The following is a 12,420-nucleotide window of genomic DNA, read 5'->3' as shown; positions in this document are numbered from 1 at the left end:
ACTTACTCTGTAATAGGCATTTAAAATGAGAAACTGGAAGACCTTCCCAATGCTAGTGAGCACATTAACAACACAATCCAATGTTGAAAGAACAAAGCATATTTGCTGTGTGTCAGTGAACAACAATACAAATCATCAGGTAACATTTCTGCTAAAAAGCTCAATGACCAAAGATAATAGCAATAGCATAGCAGTATGTTTGTTTCTGAACTGTCAGTCATTTCATTCAGAGACAGGCTCTGCCATGTCGATTCAACATGCTAAATCGGCAGGAAAAAGCCGTGAAAGACAGACTCAACGATGGCCCACCACTGACCGGCCACTGGCTTGGTGTGTCAGGGCCTTTGGTGGTTTTTTTGTCCAGTGGAAAAGGGGCTGTAGGGATTTTATCATCTGAAGGTAAAGCTTTAATACTGTCTAACGTGGATTGTGAATAGTGGTAAAAGTTATTCAATAATCTGCAATTCAGAGTGATTTACTGGCATTCTCTCTATGTATTCACATTGAACTTTATAATTACTATCAGTTGGATGTGTTAAATCAGATTTGTTTATTTTATTTAGTATTATTCTGTAGCATTTAGTTTGCTCCTACTGGTGAAATCAGCTAATTTATCAACTAGAAAATCATGTTTGTGTGGGTTTAACATTGAAAACAGATGAAGCTCTCTACTCTCAGTGCGCCATCAAAGCCAATTTTCACTAAAATACCAACTTCTCTCTGCGCTGTTGCCTCATCTGCATGGAGCTCCCGTCTCTTTTTGCCTCTCCTTCCACCTTTGTGCCATGCCTGCTGTGCTGGGTACAAAAATACCAAAACAACATGCATTTCGAGGTCAGGGAAATGCCACTTCGCAGTGCTGCCTGTGCTCGTCTTTCCAGTGAAATAAAAACAAAGCGCTACAAGTCTTCTCACAAACCTGCATGGCTCTACAGTTTGGTTTCTTCTTGTTCTCAAGACCGTTCATGTTTGCGCTTTTTTTTTTTTCTTGAACAAATTACCCTTCCTCTGTACATTTGGTATGTTCTCTCCTCTCTTGACTTGAATAATGGATGTTCCCCTTCAGACTGACACCGCACTGAATCCCTGTTCTCTGCCTGTCCAGCAGTCAAGAACAGAACGGTCAAGGTAATACGAGCAGAGTGGTGCACCCTCTAGGTGGGATGACTGCAGCCTTGACTCGTACTATCGTCTCTCTGCCTTTAGTTTTTTTTCCCTCCCTTAATCTTTAGAGTGCAAACTGCCTCTGCTGACACACATGCACACGCAACCACATACAGATATGCACATCGATACATGCAGCACACACACATTAGACAGATGGTTGAAGCTCTGCTCTGACAGAGGCTAAAGCACAGGGCACCTCCACTCTTCAAAGTCTTTTCGTCTCTCCTCTCGCTGCTTTTCCAAACGCCATCTGTACCCAGGCACACTAATGTTACTTAATACAAGGACACTGCATTTTTTTTCTCCTCATAATTAGAAGATAGCGGGAATAGTGTTTCTTTCTGCCTCTGCCATATAAGTTCTTTGGAAAGGCAAGTATTATCATTTGATACAGTTGCCACAATAAAGCTTCTCAAGTAAGAGATAAAAGTATGGGAGATGGAGGTGGCGGAAAACATTTTAAGATTTTGCTTCTGTATGCGTGCATCTATCTTGGTGTATGGGGATACAATGCACAAGATGCACAAAACTGCGTGTGCTCGAGAACGTGAGAAATAAAGCGTGTGTCTTTCATTACCCAGCAGCCAGGTTTCTCAGCGTTCTCCTCTCTTCTGGTCTCTCAGAGGAGCAGTCATTTCTCTCTGTCAGTCAGTCAGTGTTTGGGGAAATGATAGCGGGTTTTAGAGAAAGAGCAGCTTTGTTTGGGCAGGAGCAAGCAAGAATAGCACTGTTTCCTTTCATCATCATCCTTTTACTGTCACCTCCTAACATTCTCCTCTCTCACCTTCTCTCCTTTTGTCCTTTCCTTCCTTACTCCTCGTTCTCACTCTTTCTCCTTTTCATTCTCGCCTTGCACCCGTCCCCACCCCCAGCGCTCGCTCCCCCCCACCTCTCTCTCCCTCTGTTTCCCCCTCCCCAGATTGAAGTAGCGTGTTATTAGTAAGGCAGCCAATGTGCCTGTCGGTGTGTGTTAGGGAGAGATAAGCACAGGTAGAGAGAGTTACATAAGCCGCTGTTGATTACTGTGGAGGAAAGGGAGAGCAGAAAAAGAGAGTGAGAAGAAGAGAGGGAGAGAGGGAGAAAGACAGATTGCTGTACCTTAGTAAGTACATTGTGCTCTAATGTTGCCTGTATGGCTGGCTGGCAGTTGATAAGTGGCCCAGGCTTCTGGGGCTGGTTGAAAGGACAGTCATTAGGTTGGACTCCCTAGACTGGCAGCTTGCTTCGTAGATTGCAAGTTTGTTTTTGTTATAATGTTTAACTGGAGAAAAATAAACTCTCTTCAAGGTTTACTACATTAATGTGGCATGACAGAGTGCTGAGAAAAAAAGCAGTTGAATACACTTCAAGCATGTGGATTCTTGAGGCAGATTTTTCATTTAAAACTAGTTCATTAATTTCATCTGCAAGTATTTTTCCCCCCAAGATAAACATCAGGATAATGTTTAAGGAATTGTTAATGTTGATAATATCCTTGATTATCCTTGATTTTGGATAAATGATACAAAGAAAGCCAAAGCCTGATAGAGCTTGTTCCTCTTTGCCAAAGACCTCCATTGTTGCCCAAGAATTAAAAACCCAACAAGCCACACCCTCATACTGGTTGACATGTTCATTCATTACTGTCAACAAGGGCATTGTAGTTTATTTCGAGTCAATCCCACATACACTGTCCTGCTGCTCTAACTGCTCCTAAACTTAGTTAACATGCATTTACCTGCAATTGAAAATAATCACTGATAAATGCACTATTAACTACTGCACTACTATGCACTATGAACTTTAGCACTTGTTTGGATGCCACTGTTCATTCAACATATCAACAAATCACTGCCCAGCCTCCCACATGTTAACATGACTTTTAGATATATATATATTTTTTTACAATTTACTTCACTGTAGAGCTGTGTGCCCTGTTTGCTTTGCTCAGCATCTCCTTGCAAATGTTGAACTTACGGGCTTACTTATGGGCTTACTGACTAAATCAGGCAGTGCCAACCTTTAACCATAAGCAAACTAATGCTGGAAAACCAACAAAGACAATAGTGAAGACAATTTACAATCCTGCTTTGCCTTCTTGTCAGTTTATATTGGCGATGTCACAACCTCCTAACACATTAACTATAGTTATGGAGTATTTGACACACTATGTAACACTTAGGGAACCTCATGATGCAAAGAGGCATTCAGCATTAGCGGCAATGTGAAGAATTATCTTGCAAAAGAATCACTATTTTTATATCATGTTCTTACAGCTTGGTAAAGTCAAGCAAGGTGAGCAAAGAAAAAATCAAGGAAGAAAACAGTGGATGGTCAATCAACAGCATCAGCAGAAAAATCAATGCTGATTGATATTGGTTGCTTGTCACAAACGTATTACACCCACAGCTATGTTACTGTAGTTCACATTTCACTCCACCATTGGATATTATTTCCTCACTTTGAGCCATTTCTCCTCTCCAGTGATACTGACCTTGAACTCTGACTGAGGACAGACCACAGCCAAAGAGCATCAGGTCTATTCCACTTACTCTTATTACAAATTTGACTAGTTATGAGTGATTTGTATTATATCCTCTGACTGCTTTAGTCCACACTGGACACACACTGCGTAGACACAAAGAGGAGACGAGGCACACATACATATCAACACATAGGTATAAATTATGGGTGATGGAGTCAACTGCCACCTCACCTCTCACCTCCTTACAATGCTATTGTACAAATTCAAGGACAAGAGTAGCTGGCACACACTTAAACAAAAGCACACACACAGGAATGTTCAATCTCTCACATATACACACACGCACACACACTCTTGAATTGGTCACGGAGGACTGCAAATGATCACGGACATCTCTCTTGCTCTTTTCACACTTCACTCTCAATAGCACCTCTTCAAGTTATCACTTAAGTATGTGCGTGTGCGTATGTATGCATGTGTGCGTTTGTGCCGTGTCTTCATCAGTATGCCGAGCATTTGTCCACAGGCCCTCCAGCCAGAACCAGCTTAGGAGCAGCTCAATGCCAAACAAGTGTGAGGATTAAAGGACAAATACAGTCCTCTCCTCTCCTCCTCTTGTCTCAGTGGAGGAAGTGAATGAGCAATGCTCTCCTCCTCCTTAACTACCGCTGAGGTGCCCTTGAGCAAGCCTCTTGGAGTTGCTAAGTGCCTTACAGCAGTAGAGTGTTGTGAAATTGGGCAGATTCCAAATATCAAGGTGAAACTTGGTGTTGGATAAGTTTTAAAGGAGCAGTGCGTAAGATTTAGAAGGAATTAGTTGCATCAAATGATGAGGATTGCAGATTCCAACAAGCTGAAACTTAGTATGGTTTGAATTCCTTCAGTGTTCATTGAGGGTTGTTTTTTTTTTACCAGGGACTGAATTATACATTCAAGTCTCTTCCTCTCCAAGACAAATGGATAAAGGTATTAAAAAACACTGAATAAAGCAGTTTCACTTTACAAATCAGTGTTTTTCAGATTATGTTCAGCATGTGGGGGACAGGCCGCGAGCCCAACACCTGCTACTATGTGCCTAACTTTTCCTCTGATAACGTAAGATCTAGACATTTTGTGGGGGGGTTAACAACAAGAGTTGAATTTTCTGCAGGTTTTGTCTTCTCTAAAACAAATGGATCCGGTGAATCAAACCGATAAAACCCAGTGTTTGGTTTGTCCGTTTTGGACTACCGTAGAAACATTGAAGTGCAAAATGGCAATCTTCGTGGACGAGGACTCGCTCCTCATGTAGACATAAACAGCTCATTCTAGGGTAACGAAAACACAACAATTATTATTTTAAGGTTATTATGCACTAAAGAAAACACTTAAATTACATTCCAATTCTGCCAATATATTCCCCTATGAGTCTTTCATGCCTCCTAGCTACACCACATAAATGTCATTTACCAATCACCCTTACTGACTATAGCTCAAAAACAGCTCTCCCCAAAGACCCGGCAGTGACCTCCAGTTTACCTCACATACTGCACATGCATGACAATTACAGTAATAAATGAAGAAAACCACAGGAACAGCACTGGTTACTGTTTGCACTGTGTAGATCCCATTAGGATTGTTATTTTTCTGCTTCTGACAAGCTAATTAAAATGTACAGGTACAGAGCAGGCACATGAGGAAGTAAGGAAGGGAAAATTGTGAATGCTTGTCAGGCGAGAGGGAGCCAGTAAAACAAAAACAAAAAAAAAAAGTGAATAAAACAGAATAATTTACACTGAATAGGAGTTAATGAGATCATCCAGCAGGAGGAAGGGAGATGATGCGGTGTGTGGTCAGCTAAGATTGTTTCTTTGTGTTACAAAGTCAGAACCTTGTTGATTACACACCTAAATGGCAACTAAACGGTCATTGTTTTCGTTATATGTCCATTTTCGTCTCTAGTGCAGCCAGAAGTTTGTTTACTGCTGCTGGAGGACACTGATCAACACAGTTTTCAGTGTATGAGGTCCTTTTGTGATGTTGACAGCGAAGAAAAAAAGCTTCCAGTATTTGAAAGAGGCGAGAAAATTGCAGAGAGAGTGCAAATGAGCTACTTATTTGTTCTAATTTTTTTAAAAAAAAGTTGTTTGTGCTGTAAATTGAATTTCTGAATCTTGCCAGATTTGTGTATTATCTTATACCCAATTTGAAAGTTGTTTAAGTAATGCAAATAATGTCAGTCAATTCACAAATTTTATCTTCTTCATTATTGTATTTTTAAGAGGAAAACAAGAAGCAAAAAAAAGCAATAAGATTAAACTTCCCTTAATTGTATGTCCAGTACTAGAGTTATAAGGGGATATAAGACATGTTTCTTTGATAATTGGCTTTCAAAGAGTGGCTTTTTATTTCACAGTCTGGCTGGAAAGTAAATAACCTTGTGCTGCCTGTGTCCTGGAGAGAAAAAGCGAACAAAAGGGGGAGTGAGATGGTCAAGGTGCTTCTCCGAATAAGAATTCAGGGGAGCGAGCGCCACGAGACAATCCTGCAGGAAGTATAAAAAGAGATGGGGAGAGGGATGGCATGTACAAAAATGTGGAATAACAATAAGGAGGGTTTTTATGTGTGAGAAAGAGACTGCACACAATGATGCTCAAACACAAAATTCCCCTCTTTCTCTCTGCCTCTCTTTTATTCAGTCTCAGTCACACAGACATGCCTGTGTGCACACACAGTATTATGTAAATAGTCTCTTCGGCAGAGTGCTGCTGTCACTGAGCGAGCATCCTCTGGGCCATCGAGGCAGCCTCATTAAAACAAGGCACAGCATCCATTAATAGATACCCATGCGCACATACACACATACATACATATACACTCTGGGAAATTAAAATCACACCACTCGATTTTTGGAGCGTGGCATCAAACTATTTATTACTGTATTAGCTGTAATGGATGTATTTGTTTTCAGATAACTCAGTGACAGTTTCGAATCAAAACAAAAAATCTGAAATATTTATTTTCACTACATATGAAAATAAAAATTAATATTAAAATCCCATGGATAACGCTTTTGGTCTCACATAGCCTCTATTTGCAAGGAAAACATCTCTGTAATATCTTCTCGTTGACCTGTACTGCTAGATTAGATTTTTTGGGACTGCTGCCAGAGATGCGCCAGGATATCCGTTGGTCTTGTGCTGCAGTTGTAACCTGTGGTTGACCTGGCCTGGACGGTTGGCAGCAGCTCCACCGACATACTGCTCGTGTAGACGTTTAACAGTCGTTTGGTTTATACCAAATGTTTTGGTTACCGCTCAGCTGTCCAGCCTGGAGCTCGCCAATTGCCCTATCACTCTATGCTTGTTTTAGTCATGGCGTCTTTAAGAACTGTAATCTTTATCTATTAGTTATTATTTATCTTATTTTTATTTAGAGATGTTTTGATATATATATATTTTTTATTCCTGATACCGATTTAGATACCTGAACTTGAATATTGGCTGATACTAAGAACTGATCTGATGCATCGCGTTAAACTTTTCTTTTTTAAAAATTTGTATACTGTACAGCCATTAAATGTTTTTTTTGTAACTGTACAGCCATATTTATATATATATATAGTGTGTGTGTGTGTGTGTGTGTGTGTGTGTGTGTGTGTGTGTGTGTGTGTGTGTGTGTGTGTGTGTTAAAATTGGAAATATTAGTTCTACCCTTCAAAATTTAAGCCTTGCATAGGGTACACATCACCATTTTTCGCTAAAAACTTTTTAAGTTTTAAAGTATTAGCAGGTTTTGGGTGATGTTAAGTGTGACAACAGCATTTATGTCATATAATAAACAAGCTTACGGTGCTAATTATGGATCGCAAATGTGCAACAACAGTTTTTGTCGACACTATATATAAAAAAAACCCAGAGACTGTATTGTATTAGCTTGCTGTAAGCTCTAAATTTACCACTTCTTATTTGAGTCTTCAACCTTCAAGGGGCAGCCCCAAATCACTCGACTGTATCATGGAAAATAATGATTTTTTTTGTTGCATATTGAGTGCAATGCATATAATATGCCCTATTTTTTAAAATTAACTACATAATTATTTAGAATAGAATTTACAGTGGTGCTTCTTTAATTTCCGTATCCGTATTAAGTATACATACTGTCAGTAATGCACACAAAGCATTCACAGACACCAATAAATACCTCCCATTCTCTAAATGCTCCTCTCTGGTGGCAGTCAAAAAATATCTCCAAGGAAACGGCTCAAATGTCACTGAGAACAATACCTAAAGAGTGTGTGAATGGCTGACTGTGACTGGAGCTCGCATGAAGGAAGAATGGACCGTGTGGCGTTAAACAGACTCAGGGCCAATGCCACAGTACAGCTCCATATGCTCAGTCTACGGCTGGTGTGTCTGTGCGCATGTGTTGCTGTTACACTATTCATGCCTGTCGTCTCTCTTTCTGCAACCCACTGTAAATCCTTGTGTGAAAGGTAGCCTTTTGAGTTTAGTTTCAGTAGGGGGTGGGGTGGATGGGCTTGGTGAAGTTTGCAAAAGACTGCTTGGAAAAATTATTTTTTGTTTGACTAGAAAAACACAAAACCTTGCCAAACGCACACTACAAATGTATGGACAGTTGACGTTCTGCCTAAACCCTGTAAAGTAAAAGGGGCCTCTGTTTGTTTGTGATCTGCTGGCCCCGCAGGTGGCTCCCGAGGTGTGGGCTTCATCCGCTTTGATAAGAGGATAGAGGCTGAGGAGGCCATCAAGGGCCTGAATGGACAGAAGCCATCAGGTGCCGCCGAGCCCATCACGGTCAAGTTCGCCAACAACCCCAGCCAGAAGACCAGCCAAGCCCTTCTGTCACAACTCTACCAGTCCCCCAATCGCCGATACCCGGGGCCCCTCCACCACCAGGCTCAGAGGTTCAGGTGAGTGCTGGGGCGGGGCATTGAGAGATCATGGAGGAGGAGTTGGAGCAGGAAAGAGGCAGGATAGGGGGGGAAAGGGTTCAGGTAGATGTAATAGGTATAAGGTTTTAAAGTTCTGTAGTAAATGCAGAGTTTTCCAACCTTGGGAGCTGGCCCAGTCTGATATTCACTTGGTGACCCCATCCAAATTCCTACATAAAATGAGTCCACTCTTCAGTAAGACAACCAATATGAAGAGCTTAGAATTTGTTGTAGAGGCAAAGTGGGAGGATGCCTGATTCTACGCAAGCTTTTATTTAAAAATGAAAAAAAAAAACTTGGGATGCAAGTTGCAATGTTCAAGTTGCAATTATTTGCAATGGCATTGCTAGGGCAGGTGAAAATTGCAAAAATTGTGATGATTGTGGGTGCATGACATTGGATTTTTCACCAATAGTGTTTCCCACAGACTGACCGTCTATGTGTGATGGTGGGGGGGGTGGCTGACGATCGCCAGTGATCAGCTGAAGGAGCAGACCCATGAGCCGCTCGACTCATGCTTTTCTGCCCAGTTAGCAGAAGCTAACACAGCACAAAACCACCACTGAGCCATTAAACGGTCCCAGCAGTCTTGCACCAACACTGAAACAACTGTCGTTCATAATCATTCTGTACCGTTAGCCATGTGACGCTAACATTTAGCCCTGTCTCTGTGAGTGTGTGTAACTCTGTCGCAGGCACCGAGCTCACACCCCTGAGATGAGAGGGGCAAATAGAGGCTGAGTGAATCAATATGCTAAGTGCAGCTCTACAATGAAATGAGAGTTTACTGGTTTTAAATAATCAAATTTGAGATAATGTTTCGGTGATTGGACAAAATTGCAAGGTCACGCAGAATGCGCGGGGATTGGTTGAATTTGCATTAATTCTTGCAATCACAACATTGTAACATCCTGGAGGGAGTGATAAGGTGCCTCCTAAGTGAATTTTGGTAAGAAATGTTCACTGAGCTTACAATTATGGGTGTAGCTAGACAGCATAGCAGAGCTAAAGATTACACTAGACGGGTTTCCATTACAGATTTACGCAAAATGTGAGTAATACTTTCTCCTTCAGGCTTCTCCTCTCGCAATAATATTCCAAGAAGCATGGTGATGGATGCTAAAAACATAGCAGGGTTATTTGTGTTGCAGCCACTGCACTAGCCATCATTATTTTCTATTAAAGGCGACGTAGGCGTGTTATGCAAGAGATAATGGAACGGCAAGCCCCTAAGTAAGATGGATTTCTGGGAGGTGATCATAATTTCACAGAGAAATTTTGGATTCAAAACTTCCAGATGATCTGCTCAACTGTTGAAGAGTTATGCGATGCAGTAAAACCTCTTGTAGCGCCTGCTGCATCATGCCTATGAGCCAGTTCTTACCAACAAGCACATAGTCATAGCATCATGTGACCTATAAGTGCGAAAAAGTGTTTCCACTGCGAATTATGGCTTTTTGAATTGCCTAAAATACCGCCTCATGTTTACGCAAAAACCTTTTTGCAATAAATGTGTTTAGACTTCTTTTCTCTAAATTGACGTGTTTCCAGTAGACGTATTCTATATTTGTGATTTCAATTTGCGCAATTTGATGGTTAATGGAAACCCGACTAGTGTTATGAAAATTCTGCAGCATGAATGAATTCGCTTTCAGATTTTTGGTAAAATTTTGGAACAATTATAATCATTCAGTCACCATGTTGCCTTGAGTTGTCCACAACTGCACAAGTGCACTTATAGCACTGTTACATTAAATGGGAGCCTTTTAATGGGCATTCACAGTGGAAAATGTACTTCTCAGAGCCAGCAGATCCTCCTACTTTCCAGCTCTATTCTAGAGACAAGATGATGTAACAAAATGAAAGTGCTGTTAGCATAAGATGTAGAGTAAAAATGGGGTCACTCGGGCCATCTGCCCAAAAGGTTGGGAATCTCCAAGTTCCAGTGTTCAAGTTAAGAATGATGGAAAGCAAGTGATATGTATTTATCAGGAACTTCACCAATGGTGTATACATAACATCACGAACTGAACTGAACTGAACTAAACAAGTCATCTAATGTGGAATGATTGATGGTGTGATTTGAAAAACGTCTGCACTACCAGTGTGTTTTGTATCATAAAATAACAAACAGGATTTCTATTTCACATGTGGATATTTTATGTCATCAGTCTCACACTCGATAGCAATTTTTCCTGGTTGATGTAACAATAAATGAGTTTAATCAAGGAAACACGTCTGTTCTAAACAACAGGCCTGATTTGGAAAACATTTGCACCAAATGCAATTTACAGTGTTCGAACAGGGGATGTTAACACCCACGCATTGAGAGCATGAGTCATAGCAACGTCTATGTATCAGCAGTGATGCAACTTCAACTCCTGTGAACATTTATCTCAGAAAATACGTCCCCCTTTTGAACAACAGGTGTGAGCTGTGCACCTGGTGCAGGTGTCAATGAATCAGGCCCTGTGAGCGCTCTGTGTGGGTCCACCCAGATCAGAGAGGAACTGTTCATAAGAGACTGTGGGGTTCTGTCGTTCACAACTACGTATTTCCCCTCATTTCATCATGCTGCCATCATGTCAACACTTCCCAGAATATTCCCTGAGAGGCCTGGGCATAAACATATATTTGTATAAATGATATTGTAAACATTTATCAAACAAAAGAGTTACTGTCCTTGTGACTTTAAAGCTTGCATGACATGGTCACAGTTATGAACCATAATGTTTTAGAGCCTTTATGTAGCTTGACTCACTTCAAATGCAATATTAGCATACATTTGCCAGACTTACAAAACAACATCTACTGTATTACATTTTGCGTAAGAGCCCGCATTAAAAGTTATGTAAGAGAGGCTAAATCCAATGAACAAAGGGCAAATTAAAACAAATGACAAAATTCATTTAAGTATTTGGGTTTTAACCTTTTTTCTGCTTAATTAAATTGAGACACCTCAAGCTGTTGTAATTTAAAAAAAAAAGAAAAGAAAAGAAAGAAAAGTTTTTTGCCCAGGTCTATAATCTCTACAACAAGCTATCACTTAACATCATATACAGTATGTGGCTGACATACTGTATATATATTGCATCCTAACTGGTCATTTCCTGTCACTCACTAATGATGCAAACAAGCCTTTAAAAAAAAAAAAAAAAAAATTACGTATGACACCCACATACAGCTTTCTTCTCAAGGCCATGCTACCTTTAACCTCACCAACAAAACACTAACAGGTGATGGTATGATATTACGCTCTATCATCCGATCCAACAAGAAGGCTTCAGAATCTGAGAGAGAATATGTGCTTATACAATTTCCTCTCTCTTTCAATAACACTAAGCCGGTCGTGCTGTTTACTCTCTATCAAAGTCAGAGCTTGGAAGGTATTTTTCTTCTGGAGCGGCTTCCCTGGTGTGACACCTGAGCGATGTAGCGTGGCTGTGTGTCTGTGATACGCCAAGCCAATTTACAGGCTCCACAGGAGAGCTGTCGCTTCTCATCACAACTCACAACCACAGGACACTTCCTCACTGTGTCTCTGTGCTCCTGCTCTCTGCTCCCGAGCCCCTCCACTAAAACCTCAACACTTCAGAAGTTGGAAATGTGCTCGATGTGCGCAGTTTCCCTTTTTTTTTTTAACTGAATCTTTTAAGGACAGTGCAGAAGGACTCTTTTCTCTTCCTAATATAACACAGCGCTTTTGTTTGTTCTGTTTATCTCTTGAAAAGACATAATTAAATCAAAAGTAAGATATATATATTAGTATGATTCAATGGTTTAAAGAAAATAAACAAATTAAAAAATAGTAAAGCAAAAATGATCTCCTCATGTATGCCTACAACAAAATGAAATG

General features: G+C 40.6%; 2 protein-coding genes across 3 annotated transcripts in view; one reads left to right on the top strand and one right to left on the bottom strand.

Annotated features, from left to right (window-relative positions):
- Window positions 1-12,420, bottom strand: part of agbl4 (AGBL carboxypeptidase 4) — a 497,335-nt gene that overhangs the window by 419,617 nt on the left and 65,298 nt on the right. The window lies entirely within an intron of this gene.
- Window positions 1-12,420, top strand: part of elavl4 (ELAV like neuron-specific RNA binding protein 4) — a 96,781-nt gene that overhangs the window by 73,348 nt on the left and 11,013 nt on the right. For both annotated transcript variants that reach the window (XM_088077782.1, XM_088077781.1), the window contains exon 7: window positions 8,318-8,543. In XM_088077782.1, coding sequence (XP_087933908.1) covers window positions 8,318-8,543 — 226 coding nt within the window. The remainder of the gene's footprint in view (window positions 1-8,317; window positions 8,544-12,420) is intronic.

Source organism: Plectropomus leopardus, chromosome 5, assembly GCF_026936395.1.
Source record: "Plectropomus leopardus strain MGB_pleo_1.0 chromosome 5, ASM2693639v1, whole genome shotgun sequence".
Lineage (NCBI taxonomy): Eukaryota > Metazoa > Chordata > Actinopteri > Perciformes > Serranidae > Plectropomus > Plectropomus leopardus.
Note: the sequence above shows the minus strand (reverse complement) of the source record. Positions and strands in the feature narration are given on the sequence as shown.